Source organism: Gymnogyps californianus, chromosome 3, assembly GCF_018139145.2.
Source record: "Gymnogyps californianus isolate 813 chromosome 3, ASM1813914v2, whole genome shotgun sequence".
Taxonomy (NCBI): Eukaryota; Metazoa; Chordata; class Aves; order Accipitriformes; family Cathartidae; genus Gymnogyps; species Gymnogyps californianus.
In genome coordinates, this window is record NC_059473.1 from 55,683,564 (window position 1) to 55,698,166 (window position 14,603).

General features: G+C 37.3%; 1 protein-coding gene across 5 annotated transcripts in view; it reads left to right on the plus strand.

Annotated features, from left to right (window-relative positions):
• TAB2 (TGF-beta activated kinase 1 (MAP3K7) binding protein 2) overlaps positions 1-14,603 on the plus strand; it is a 68,030-nt gene that overhangs the window by 37,692 nt on the left and 15,735 nt on the right. For 4 of the 5 annotated variants that reach the window (XM_050893170.1, XM_050893173.1, XM_050893171.1 and 1 more), the window contains exon 2: positions 9,226-9,415. In XM_050893170.1, the coding sequence (XP_050749127.1) occupies positions 9,314-9,415 (102 nt within the window). In that variant the 5' untranslated portion in view covers positions 9,226-9,313. Of the gene's footprint in view, positions 1-9,225; positions 9,416-12,727; positions 12,902-14,603 lie in introns of those variants that run through there. The other variant, XM_050893169.1, reaches the window with a different exon arrangement.

Consider the following 14,603-nt stretch of genomic DNA (forward strand, 5'->3'; position numbering starts at 1 on the left):
AACAATAGCTTGAGGCAAGCTTGATAACTGTTGTGATAGATTTTTCTCTAATGAAACCATATTCCTGAGGAATTATTTATAGTGATCTGAGAAACCTCATTTTTAAGGTTCTCGTGTATGAGGTTTGCTAACATATTGCTGAGCTATGAAAAAGTCAGCTATGCTTTGGTAGAATCCATGGAATGGCCTGGAGTAAAGGGTGGTGGCCTTGTTTTTAATTAATTCTCGGGGGGGGGACAGGGGGACACCAAAACAACTTATGTAAAATCTATTAATAGAATCCCTTAATGTGCACGTTAGCATGCCTGACCTAGTAAGAATTAAAATAATTCACAGTAAAACACCAAAACAGACAACTATTTTTTTTTATTTGCGCAACATGAAAAAAGTAGAACCTCAACTAAGTAATTTTTCTTGAAATTGTATAAGTGCTCATAGTTTCCAAGGAAATAGCTGACAGATTAAACCTCTTTATATATATATGTGCACACTTTTGCTGTGGGACCCATTATAGTACATTATTATTCAGGTCAGGAGTTAAAAAGACATTATGAAATGTGTTAAATGAAAGTTTATTTCTGGAAATGAATATTTGTAATGAATTTGGAGGAAAAAAAAAATACCAACTTGTGCTTCAAGGTATGAGTCGCTTCCAGGTATGGTCACTTACAATAGATTTTCCATAGGAATAGATTATTTCTTTGAACTGTTGCAGAGTGTACCATCTTACTCATTATTTAATAGAAGTCTTTTGGTCTAATCCAATCCAGTAATGTGTTTGGGGGAGAACTCTTAGTCATGCTTATTTGTAATTCTGATTTTTTCTGTTTTATGGTCATGTGATGAAATCAGGTTTATATCCTCTCTCATATTCTTGTTTGGATTCAGAACAGTGCAGAGTAGAGATCTGGCAAACAGTTAAATAGAAGTATCACTGTTTAGTAGGTTGAGGATGAGACCAGAAACTAATTATGATGAGCTGAATTTTTTGTTGTTGTTGTTGTTTAGATGTCTGGTAGTGAGTGGAGGATAACTTGTGGTTTTGATAAGATTATTCTGTTTTAAGTAGAGATACTGTTGAAGAACTGTTGAAATGGTTCAAAATAGCCATGGAAAAGCTGACTAATGTATTAGAAAAATTAAATTCTGCTAGGAATATTTAATAATCATGTTTCCATCATCTAGTTCTCACATACTCTTTAAAAATATGCATTTAAAGCATTAGTGATGTTAGTGTAAGCTTTTATATTCTATCATTTCACTTCTTGATCTCTTTTGCAGAGAGAATATGGGACTTTATGGTAGAATGTTCTTGTTTCTATATTTTGTCCCTTACAAAATTACTCTAAATTTTAATTTTAAGACAAAAATGTCTGTTCAGGCCACCTGATATTTAACTCCATGTAAGCATTCAGAAAAAGTGTATTAGGGTTATATGGAGGAGGGGGAAGACTATTTCATTATTTCTTGCTGTTTAATTTGTAAATGTATTTTGTATTGTAGCTTCTCAGAGAATTACACAATTTTGGTTTTATTATTCCTGGGGCTTTCTTTTTTCTCTTTTCCTGCCTGCAAGTTGTCAGTTTTATAGTTAAAACTGTGCAGTCCTCCCTGGAGCTAGGAACCTGTTTCTTTAAGGAAAGTTGGCCTTATGTGCAGTGGTATCTCTTGATTGTTTTGTGGGTTTTTGGGTTGTTTTTTTTCTTTCCTGCATTTGCTAGGCACATGTAGTAGGAGTTGCGACTCTTGCATTTAACAAGGACTTACAGGTATAGGTGAGGAAGGAAAGGAAGGACTAATAGGTGTCGAAATCAGTATGTAAGAGGTTGCAAGAGGAGAATATGGCATTTATAGTCTGATTTTTTTAAATATATTTTTTTTCCCAGCAATAGGGATACAAATATATACCCCTAACCTAATTCTAAGGGAGAGCGTTGACATGTTACAAGTATAAACTGGCAATAAACTTGCAATACTTGTTACTGCCAGAGGAGTGAGATCCCACTTAGGCAGGGTGTTTTGTGGATAGAGATTCATAAGCTTATAATGTGATTACCAGTCTTAAGTATAGACCAGAGAAGACATTATATTCTTGAAAGAAAGCTGAAAGAAATGCTAGCAATATCTATATCAGCCATACTCTATAACTCAGGCTGTTCAGTGTAAGGAAATCCTCAATGGAAAGTGACCTAAGGTTGGCCTGCAGTTGAATCAGCAACTTGGAGTGATATGTCATGACTGAGGTCTGGCTGAAAAGTAGGGTCCAAAGAAGTTTTTTAATACTTGTTGACCTGGTGCTTGGATAGGTGTTTGGATAAGATAACAGGAAAAAAGTAGCTAAATATATGGAGGAAGGTACTGTTCAAGAAAGCATGGAGCAGGGAGGGGAGAAGGCAGTTTTCCTTTTTTGAGCTATCCACTGGATAGGTGAATAGTTTGGGAGAATCAGGGAACTACTTAGTCCTGCTGAAGGAACCTGAGATAAGTGTAGAGGGTTTGGGTGGTTGGTTTTGGGGTTTTTTTTCAGTCATCTTTGCTTATCTGTTTCTGCTGTCTTTCTGTGCCTCTTGGATCCATCAAAAGAAGTGCCAGAAATCCCTTGGCTGCTATCTCAACAGGCACTTTAGCAACCTCTACTGGTCTTGCATTGCAACTTGTTGCATCTAATTTGCTGTCATTACAGCAGTCTTGTTATGCACAACGTCTGTAACCTGCACTATTAATGCTACAAGGAAATGTCCTCTTGTTTCTGCATTCACAGCACCCTTCTAATAAATATTTACAGCCAGGTTTCTAAAATAAGCTTTTAGATGGATTACTTTTATAGCATTTTTAGCCTTGTGAGTAAAACACAGATCAGATGTGATCAGATTAAAGCTACAGAAAAGCGTGAGCAATTTACTTACTAGATGTAGCTGAAGTATAAAGGCAGATATAAAGGTTTCATTCATTTGATTTTTGGGGAAGGTGAAGGGCATGCTGTTTACTGTTGCAGTGTTCTGCGTATTTCCAAAAGCTGTTCTCTTGAACTCACAAAGGCTGTTTCCAGAGTGGTAGCTGACCATAAATGGGACTTCAGTCATAATGAGTGCATCGTAAGTTCAACTGGAACTGTTCAATACAGCAGTTATCCTAATATTTGCACATTTCTTATGGCATGGACTGTATGTGATGTTGCGGTAAGAAAAGATTGGTAATGAACAAGAAGTGCAGATAACATTCTAGACTGTCAGCTTCTTTGTTTAGATTTTGCTAGGTATAATTATTTCATAAAATCAGTTTTGGCAGAATTTACACTGAAGAACGCTTGCATTATAAGTGTTTTGTGAAAAGTCAATGTGATATTAAGCTTAAGCTTTGTATTGAAGAATTGTCTCTGATCTGTTGAATGTGTGCTCTGTCAGAAGAAAGACGATTTAAAAATTTACTTAACTAGCTATTGGTCCAGCATTATAACAGCCTAGTGTTTGGCATCTGAGTCATATTTCACATTAAGTCGTCTTTGAGTTTTTTAATAAACAAGATAAGCAGTTTATTTTGTGTCTTGTACTCATGGTTCTGAGTAGCCTTTGGGAGATGATGCGTTGTTTACTTTCATATCAATAGTTTTCACAGAATAAAGCTTCAACAGGAGCTCCATCATGTTACAATTGCCAGGCCTTTTAAGTTATCTGGGGATCTTGCCAGTAGTCTTTAAAAGAACACAGCTAATTAATTCTTCAAGTTACTTAGTATTTCTGGCATAAGTGAGCACTGTGATCTTTGTTGTGCATGTCTCTCTTCAGCAGTATAAAGTCACACTGAAGGGTTTTTTGAAATAGCTAAAAGCAGTATGTAAAAGGATTAGTAAATGGACATTACTACAAAAATAACTTTAGAATGTACTGCACTGCAGTATTTAAAAGTTTTCCTTTGTAAGTAAACTCTGCTTTTAATGGTTTTAGGAGGAGTTCTTTCTCCGAGTCACCATTGCTGGATTTTGTTTCTGCTGATAATTAATTTCTTGAATAGATTTTTCAGTTTACTTCTGTAATGCTGTATCGCCCTTATTTTATGCCTGAGTCCCTGAATGAAGCCAAAATGTTGCTGCCAGCAGTTTCCCTTACCTCCTGTTGGTACCCTTTTCTTCTGCAGTCTATTTACTGGCAGTCTTGGCTGTTCACTCTTGCATTTGTGCCTTTTGTTTTCCACTGGTATATATAACTTTCTAACAATATTCTGAATGTCCTGCTGCCAGATTCTGAGTTCCGTGGCTGACAACAGCGCTACGTTTCTGTTCCTTAGGCATGCATCTGTCAAAATAACTTTCAGTTCCTTTAAGCTTTCCTCTAGCAAGATGGATACTGAGTCCTTTTTATAGTTCCTTTGTAACATCAAGAATTGGGAAAAAACCTTTTGATCTGTCTGTACTAGAGAGGCCTCATAAGGCCTCTTGGCCTGCCACTTCAGACTTCCTTAAGGTTAATTTGAGTTTATTAATAATCTTTAAATATCTTTGAGCTCTGCAGTAGGTTTTTCTTTAAGTGATGATTGGCGTGAGACCTTAATATTCATATGATACAAGTACATTTTTCATATGCTGTATTGTCAGTGAAGCCATATTAGTTACCTATTGTAATTGAAACTGAAGAAAGAAACCCTTTTTTTTGTGAGTGTGGTGGATATACTGCCTACAGGACTTTGAGTATATTTCTCTGTGAATGAAGATAGTGGGAGCAGAACCTATTGTGTTTATTTTCTCCCATACTACAGTAAATATAATCATGTTCCACCACGTTGACACATTTGATGCATGCCTACAAAAATTTCCTGGTAACTTTAGTAAAATAATAGAGTAGATCTTAATTCTAGCTCTTCCTGCACTAATTGCGTGCATCTTCTTGGTGCTAAGCCACCGAAACTTAAAAGTACAGTTGTAAAATAAAAATAAGCAGTCTCCCAAGTATTGCATGCTACCGACAAATAATTGGATTTTGCAAACATTGGATGATGCCCCATAAGTCATTTTATGCTTCATGAAGATGCAGAAAAGCTTCTCTGCAGCACTTCTTTGAATTTTAAGGTAATTATTATAATACTTTGATGCTGTTTCGGAGTAATAAATGGAAATTGTGGTCATTGTGTGTTTTATCAAGACTACAGACACTGAAAAATGAGCTAGAATACAAAGTTTTTTATTGAAGTGAAGCACTGGGGTGATGATGTGGAATGTTCTCCTGGTTTTAAATGTTTTAAATGTTTTTTAATCCATTCTCTGTCTTTTTCATGAAAAGGGTGGATGCATGAATCTCTTTCCATGCAGTTTTTGCTGTAAGAGCTGTGAAGGTGCTGGTTTGCCAATCTGATACATCAGACAAAAGATGGAAATTTATATGAAGAGTAAATATAAACTTTAGTACTGTACAGGGAATTTGAGATGGAGAGTATAGAATTTACTGTTCTGATAATGATATAGTGTATTGTGGTACGGGTTACTTTAGAGAAATTGGAAAAAAATAAGAGGTCTTAGGAGGATTGAGGAGGGGTTAGTTGTTTATTTAGCAGTAAGTTTAATGGGCTACTCAGTATAAAAGGGGTGGAAAAATGGCATTTGATACTGAACTAAGGTAAACCAGTTTCCTTCTTGTTAATAGAATCCTGTATTTTTCTGGACTTGCTGTGATCTTGCCAGCTTTGAATTTTAATTAGAGAAGCATTGCAGTACATTTATCATTGATAAACAATTGAATTATTTAGTTGCTTAATTTGTTGGGTTTTTTCCTGTGCTGAACAGTGTTTTTCTTAATAGTTGCTTAAAAGAAAGTGTAAGATCAATAGTGTTTTGTCACTGCTCAGATTTGTCTAGCATTCTAAACCGTTGAAGAAATAACGGGTGTTTTTTTTAGTGAGGCACGGATTAATTAATTTTTAAAATTGCGCTGCCACTGCCATGGAGTTGGCTTTTTTCAGAGTTTAAGAATGTAAGATTTCAGAGCGGTGTCAACCTAGCTCATGTTTTCTGTCTGAGGGCATGTATTTTAAATAATTGGGCGCGGGATCTCCAGTCCCTGCTAATCCAAGCCGAGGGCAGGTAGCTGCTAAAGGTGCTTTCAGGGGAGTGTGTGCAGCCGTGTGCTCAAGGGCCTGCTCTCTGGTCTGGCTGAAGCTTGTGCACTCTGCCTGGATCGTCAGCTCTTCTTTTGGGTCTGCCATAGCGAACAGCTGTTTTGCTCCAAGACTTCAGGGACTCTTACAGTATCCTTTGTTCCCAAACCTTTATGAATTGCTGGCTTTAAACCTGAGTAAATGTAAACAGGCTTTAGCATCGTTTTAACAGTATACATACATACTGAACATTGTGCTAGCCAATGCATGTGAAGTGGGAGAGGAAGGAAACTCTCTAGTACTTGAATTTGTGTCTAAAGACTGTTTCATGACTTCATTTTAACTTTTGCAATTCTTATCCCTTATTTTAACCATATTAATATTATGTTTAATGTAGCTTTTTTCTAACAGAGTAAAAACTTGACACTTTTTCTGGTAGAAAATAAATTATTGCTTTTTGTTTCACATGAGGTATTTACTTGTGTTTCTCTCTGTGTAAGCCAAGAGTTGCTACTTCAGTTGGCTTTTGAACATGGTTGTTTTTCAGATGTGTAGCTTGAGTTGTTCAAAACAAAGTATTTTGATCCTCTGCTTGTCCAGTGTTGCAGTTTCTGAGGCCTCTTAGGTGTGTCTAAACTTCAGTCTAAAGTATGACCACAGCTTGTTTAGGCATATCCATGCTACCTTCAAATTAGTGATCTTGGGTACTGATAGCAGCAGCCCACAGGATGCCTTATTAGCAGTTGTCTTCAATATTTCTCTACCCCTTGGAGATAGCACTCTTGGTATATGCAGAGTAAATTTGTGCAGGATTAGTGCAGGTGTGTATCTAATTAAACTGTAATCATACTGTGACTTAGTGTTAAATGTGTGCTCGCTACTTTTAATTTACTTATGTAGGACACTCACAAAACCCTATCTTTCCTGCTGTTTTCAGATCTTCATACTGGTCCCCTCTTTGCAGATAGTTTTTGGGGGTTTTGTTTTTGTTTTTTTAATCATAGAGGTCTGAAGGGAACCAGACTTCCTAGCTCCTGAAGAGTTGGGCTACTCTGGGTCTGTTAATAAAGTGCATGAAGAGAAGGGAAGCTGAACTTGCATAGTCAGATAAACAGAATGTGTATTCTGGGAAGGAATACCATAACCTGAGTTTCCAGTTCTAGCAGACTTGGCTGGTACTCGTCATATGTTAAGGTTTTTTTAAGTTGTGGTACTGTTTTCAATAGTGGAATATTTTGGTGTTGTGTACACTAAAAACTGTGGGTAGGATTGTGATCTATGTTTTATCAAGACATCTCTGAATATTCCAACAAAAATTTCTATTCTTGCTTGTATTTTTAATTAAGTATGTATTGTGATTATATAAGAGAAGATGGAATTTATGGGACTAAAATAATGAGCAGATGTTTAGTGCAGTATTCTTAGGACTTTCAGTCTTCACTATTTTATTAGCTAACAAGTTGGTTTTTCCCATGTATAGCGTGTATAGATGGAGTCTCCAGAGTAACGTATTTTGGGTTGTTTTGGGTTTTTCCTTTCTTTCTTCGGAGCTATTCTTAAATTGTTGGCAAAAAGTTGAACTGGTTAATGTGTTGCTTTTCAGATCATGTTAGCTATTATTGGAGGTGTTCTGGTTCAGGCAAATTACCAGTTGACTGGTAATTATATCAGTTCAGACCAGAGAAGACATAGGAGTTGAAAAAGTCTTATAATAGAGTGGCTCAGGACTAGTATATAATATAGTGGTTCTGTGGTCCTGGAATAGTATTACACCTGTCTTGTCATCCCTGCTGAAAATGATGTGCTTTGTGCTTTCCCATCAGTTCTTTGCAGGTTTTTCTCCATCTTTTCAGTCTCAAGAGAAGTTGTAGCATTGCACTACATTATGTTTGAATCACAAGTGGTGTTTAATGCACTAGAAAATTGTGATTAATGCTCCCCAATTAACTTGCCACTAGTCCCTTTTTAGTGCATAGAAGTACAGAAACACAAGGACGTAGGCTCACTTGCAAAGTGAGTGTGCCAGTGGGATTGTTGGCAAAGAACTTGGGCTGATGGGATCCGGGGAGCAGCAAGTACATGTGCCTCCTGGTACTGGATGCAGTTCTCTGCTGCAGGTTGCCATGAGTCAGCACATGGGGTAATAGTGCATGTTGAATATGAGGCAAAGAAAAGAAAAGCGGATAGAGAAGGGGACGAGAAAGTGAATAAATTGATAGAGATGTTTGATAGAGATGTTTGAATAAGATTTGCTAACTTAAGAGATAAATGAAAGTTGGAGTTGACTACTTCGGGTTTTTTATAAACCATATGTCACATTTATTTGTAATATTAGTTTGTATGAAGAAGATACCATTCCATTGTTTAACACATAGGTGCATTCTTCCAAAATTAATTGGTAGAAACTCTTCTTGGTAAAAGCCTATGGATATCATATGGCCAGGACAGGTAATTTGTATAAATGTGTTGATTGGGTGGTTGTGATATAATCTTATTCATAACTCTTCATAATTTCTTTCAAAGGAGAAACAGAATTAGTTGAAGAAACCTGAGTTGTTATAGGGTTGTTTCCTTCTAGTCATAATCTCAGAATATTTCTTAAGTATGTTGGATGAAAAACAAGTAGACTATTGCTAGTAAATCCTGAAACTTAGAAACACTGAACTTCTAGCCACAATATCCTGATAGTAAATAGTAACAGTGATGGTAAAGGTAACAGTGTAGGTACACTCAAAAGCTGAATGAACAGTATCTTCCTATTTTTTATGTGGACTTCTTCATGTTTACTTCTTCTGTTTTAAATAAGTAAAAATGCTGTTCTTAAAACCATGAATTTTAATACTTTGATAAATCAAGTATTTTTATATTCTTAATGTATCTTATAATGTCAATATAAAAACCAGGATAGAAGGACACTGATCAGGAGATGTGTCTATAAATGGGCAATTTTCAAGGTTGTGAGCGTATGAGGGGCAATTAGTTAGCCAGAGATGTTGCATGGGAAAACGTAAAATACAGACTTATATTTCATAATTGGAAAGGGGGTTTGTGTGTGTGTGTTGGTTTTTGGGGTTTTCGTTGGTTTTTGTTACATCAAAAATGCCTACTTTCAGTGTCTTAAGGCTTTCATTCCTCTTCCAGAAAATGCTGGGACAGAAGAAATGAGTACTCCCTTTACTAAGGCCTAAAACTGCCTGTTGAAAAACAATCCTGACCAGGCAATATACGAATGGCCCAAGGAAGCCAGCAAATTGATATTCAGGTTTTACATGACCTGCGACAGAAGTTTCCTGAGGTACCTGAAGGTGTTGTATCCAGATGCATGTTACAGGTCAGTGCTCTGTTAATGACTGTACAAGTAAGCAGTGTTGCTTATTTTAAGCGTTATGTACGGGCGTCTCCTTTGCAAGCAGATTTTTTTCTTTCTGTTTTCCTTTTTGAGAGACACAAATATACACAGCCAATTTCTTTATGTTGCACAGCAAGCTAAGTGTTAAATTGGCCTCTCTTTTTCCATGTCTAATCAGAGGTGGCCCAAGGTAAACCAGCCTGTAAATCAGTGTGTGCATGGAGACTACCATCTCGCCAATCAGTATGCTCGTGCCGTTTGGCCATCTCACGAGCCAAAACTAACTGTGGCAAAAGGAGGGATGCAAAGCCAACTTCGGTCCAGCAGGGACAATTTAAGGCAGTGCTACAAAAATGCAGCTTTTTTTTGCCCTGAGGGTCAGGGCAGGTCCAGAAGCAACTTTGCTACCTGGTCTCCATCAGGCTTCAAGGTAATTAGTGGGCCCTTGCCTGCATGCAAGTTGGCCCCACTGCTTTCCAATCCCAGCTCTCTTGGCCTGCAGAGCCAGTGCTGGTGGCCTTACATATCTTCTGCAGCAGGGAGCCTAGGAGTGTAATATGGGCACACCCAAGTTCTCTGAGTCAGGCAGGACTAGCTGGTTGTAGCCTAGCATCCACTGTGTTAGACCTGAGTGGGTATGATACACTGGTGTGCTTCTGCCCAGTGCTTCCCAGGGCTTTGACTGCCAGATGGGCTTCATTTATTTTGTTGTAGCTTTGGAGTCCGTGCTGCTAATCTATGGATTTCTATCGGGCTTGGAAATAAAGCGTTTTTATCTGGTGCTGCAGTTAGTGCTAAGGTTATGGACTGCCATATCATCAACTTCTACCTCCAGCTATCTGTTTTCTATACTGCCACTATCAGAATACTTATATGGCCATATTTTGTATCAACTTCTCCTCTGTAACATCACGTTAGTTACTTCAGCACATAAATTAATATCCCCATCCAAAGCCTGATATAGGGACACCTGAATGCCTAGAGTTAACAAATGCTGATAGACTTACTTAACTATGTTGCTTAAACATGTTTGCTTTGCATTTTCCAGTGATCCCAAAGCATCCATACTGATTGGATTTTTTTTCATTATCTAAGGTATTCAAACTTTGAGTACTCTGGATAATAAGAGGATTGTCTGAATATTCATACTGATCATCAGTATACACGACTTGATTGGAAAAAAGATGGGTCATGAGTTCACAGAAGCTAGCTGTCTCTGGACTATGGCTAGGACATCTGTGGTTATGATTCAACATTCTTTATATCATAATTGTTTGTCTTGCTTTTATATGTATTTTTATTTATAAAATACATATGTGTATACTTACATATGTATGTGTAGTCACACACACATGCATCCAAACACAGTGTTTGTACTGTTGGGAGTAGAAGTGTGACTGTGCCAATTTAATGTTCTTATTTTCAAAACTTTATCATGACTCTTCATTCATTCTAGAGTAAGAAGCTGTGAAAATTGCAGTTCTTTGAGAGAATTGGTTTTGATTTGCAAGAGAACAGAATTCTGCTCAGGGCTCGTGAGGTTTCAAGCTTTCATCAACCCTTTCTCCCTAATGATTTAGCTGAAGAGGAAACTGAACCAGACTATAAATTGCCTGTATTTGTTCTCAGGATTGTACACCGCCACTTTTATATTAGTTCTCTGTAGGACTAATCTAATTCTTATACTACAAGTACAGTCTTATTCTTCAAACATGAGAACTGCTTGTTGAGCAAGGTCAATAGACTTGACAGTGAATGCATCAGTAATCACCTTTTGAATGTAATTCTTGATAAATTTAAAAGCTAGTGCTTGGCTCTTGAGAGACTCAGCAGTCTTCATAACATTGAATACAGTGGATTTTTTTTTTTATAAAAAGGAGCCTTATAACTGTGAAGAAAAGATACTGTACGTCCTATACTTTGACAGAGATATGGGAGAAGGGTTTAGATTTTGAGGGAGTGTTTTAGGTCAGCTTTCAGAAGAGGATTTTTCAAAAATTCTGTAGGGTAATTAATGTTCTATATGTGCAATATTATTATACTAATTCATTACACTAGAAAGCTATTTTTTGTTGTTAACTGATTGCTTCTAAGACTCACCAACAAAATCCTGTCATGGTGGTGGTTCTTTGAAATTTCATGAGCTCTGGTTTCTCTGAATCAGTTAGCTTCTAGCTGTGCTACTGCTCTGAGATAGTGGGATTTTGGGGGGTTTTGTTTGTTTGTTTTTGTTAAAAAAGAAGCCTAACATGACCTCTTTAAACCAGCAAGTTTTGTACTTGGACTGGTGGTTAAGATTGGAAAGCAGAATTTGAGAGTACTTTTGCATGTGTTTGCAATACTGCTGGAACAGTGTCTGAATCCTGAGTTCTGCCTTCTTGTAGTTGAGCATAGTGGAAGGAATGCAGGAACTATGGTTAGGTCAGAGATAAGTACTTAAGGACATTATCAGGTATAAGAAATGGTGTGTTCACCTTGCCCCCACAATACCTGATGTGCAAGCATCATGTGTGAGGGTGAAGTTTTTAAACCAGGAAGTATAAGATATCCCAGGAGAGAACCTGAAAGAGTTTAAGCAGTTATGCAGTTTATAATGATATTGACAAGAGGCTTTTATAACAAGAAAAGTTTCTTCAGATCACTGTGAATTGTGCAGGAAAACTATACAGATACTTCAGTCCTCCTCTCTGAATTTTTTTAGCCAAACACTTTCAGCTTGGTTTTAAAACAAGGTTTGTAGCATTATATGCTTATAATGAAAAACTTAAGGGTAAACAGAGTATGCAAATGTCTTGAGGTGAGTAGCCCACTGTTGAAATATCTAAACAATATCTAGTATACTAAAAACAGAGGACCACCAAAAATCTAATAGGATGAAATTTAAACCTGTGTAACGTAGGGAGTAAAAAGTTTTATTGCTTTCTTGGGCTGACAGCAGTGAATGTTCCTGAAAGTTTTGCATCCCTCCATTCTTCCCAACAAGCCACCTGCATTCAGCTCTCCCCTTCTCCTGATTTAAAGGAGTCACTGCAGCATCCCCAGTCTGTGGACATTGTCCCCTTTTGTTCTTTTTTGTGTCTGGAGCATTCTATAACTACCTGCTCCTCAAGTCTGCGTCCTCTCCTTGCTTCCTCGTTTCCCTCCAACATTCTTATTCTTTCTTTTTTTTTCTTTCTCTTTCAGGGTGCCAACATTTTAAACTCAGTTGGGACATGGGCAGAGCTAAGGGGTATTGTTTTGCTGGAATATGCTCAGTTCTGCCATCAACCGGTTCTCTGATCTGTAAAGAGCTAGAAGCGGTTGAAACTCTGCCTCTGCCAGCCAGAAGATGCCAGGGGTTCCATGTGCCCCCGTTTTCCCTTTGAGTTCTCCAATTTGCTCATTGACGTCACTGAAATTTTGGAATTGATTGGATGCAGTCTTAAAAAAGAAAAAAAAATTGTCCAAAGAAATGCATTCAAGCTGAATGTAAGGGCCTTGCAAGCTTGGCCTGTTCCTTTTTGGTTTGGTATTTTTGGCCTTTCTGTTAATAATTTTAATTCACTTAAGTTCATGCAAAATCTGCCTTTAAGATCTTTCTAGCTTGTTTTTCTGTGGCATCCTATCTTTTTCCCTTTTCTGGCTCCCTTTTCTCCTTTGCAACAAATACAAGGCTGTTGTTCTTATCTCTTCTTACCCACTGTTTTGTCTGTGTGTGATTCCTTTCTTCACTACTAACTTCATTTGGTTACTTTGTCCTCTGGTGCTTATTCCGAACTGGAGCCGATACGCATACCATCAATTTGACCCATTTTCATATCTCTCAACTTTTCTGCAACAATCCTTATACGCAGCTGGCTAGTTAGATAGCCTTTAGGGAATCTGTTATTTTAAAAGGTTTTGTGGCTGGATTTTTTTGTGGGATTTATTTTTTTTTAAGAATACAGAACTGCATCTGGCCTGTATGAACACATAGTTTTGGTTTTGTGGGTGGAATTTAGCCTTGTCATCCCTCTCCCACTTCTGTTATGTCCGTCCTTCTTTCTTTTTTCTTTTTTTTGTAAGTCTGTAAGGTAGAGGCAGTCTTACTATGTCTGCACAACACTCACTATAACCTCTCATCCTGGTTGAAGGATGAGAACTACTGTCTGCTAGTTTAACAAAAATAACTTGACACAAAGCATGTAGCATGGATCAGTTTATCTTGCTTGTGTTATTCTTTAACTGATAATGTTACTACTTGGCATATGCAATTTTTTTCCTTGATCATATGCATTCTTTCTAGTAACTGTTTCTGTGTGCTGGATGAATTTGACACCTATTTAGTTTTAATAACATGTAGGCCTCAACAGGTGCTCTTCTGGCTGAAAGTATTAACCTGTATTTCTTGGGGGGTGAGGGGGAGTTCTGTAAGAAAAGTGATGTGGACAGAGAACAATATTAAGTAATTATGCCACTGATGCATGTTCACTGTTTTCTAAAAATCCTTATATAGGAAACTAAATTGGGAAGATCTGAGTACAATATTACTAAACATGTGGAAAAAGAGAAGAGGGATTAGCAGTTTGCTTCTGGAATGTTCTTAAAGCAAATTAGCTAGGTTGTGGGTTTTGTTCTAAGTCATCCTATTACAGATTTTATAAAGTAACTTTGTACGACTGTAACTATTTAAAAGCTTTGAAGCAGTGGTCTAAAACGAAAATACAAATGTCCTCTGGGCTTTCCATTAATAGTGCCATCTTGCAAAAGAGTAATCCTGCTGTATTTGTATAAACTGAATTTTTACATTTCTTCTGAAGTCATTTACAACTCCTTGGGTCGGCATGTTTCTTCTCTGCATAAGATTCACTTTCCATTTTCAGCAGGAGGTAATGCATAACTGCTATTGGAGTGTTTGGGAAAACATTTTAAATAACCATATATTTTGATTTTTGTTTTTAAGTTATTAACCAGTAATATGCAGGTGCTGTGAATCCATTCCTTCTGTCATTTTCCCCCTCAGGCCAGAGACTTGGCTGAAGATTGTTCTGAAATTGAGAAGGAATAGCAAAAATACTCATCCAAGGTGTATCATACTGTATGGTGTTAGCTTGTCAAGGTCCAGGATCTCCCTGTCATTGCTTCAGCAGCAATGCAGACCTCTGCCCTTGATGCCAATGGCTGAGTCGCTGTTCTCAAAATAGTAAGCTTC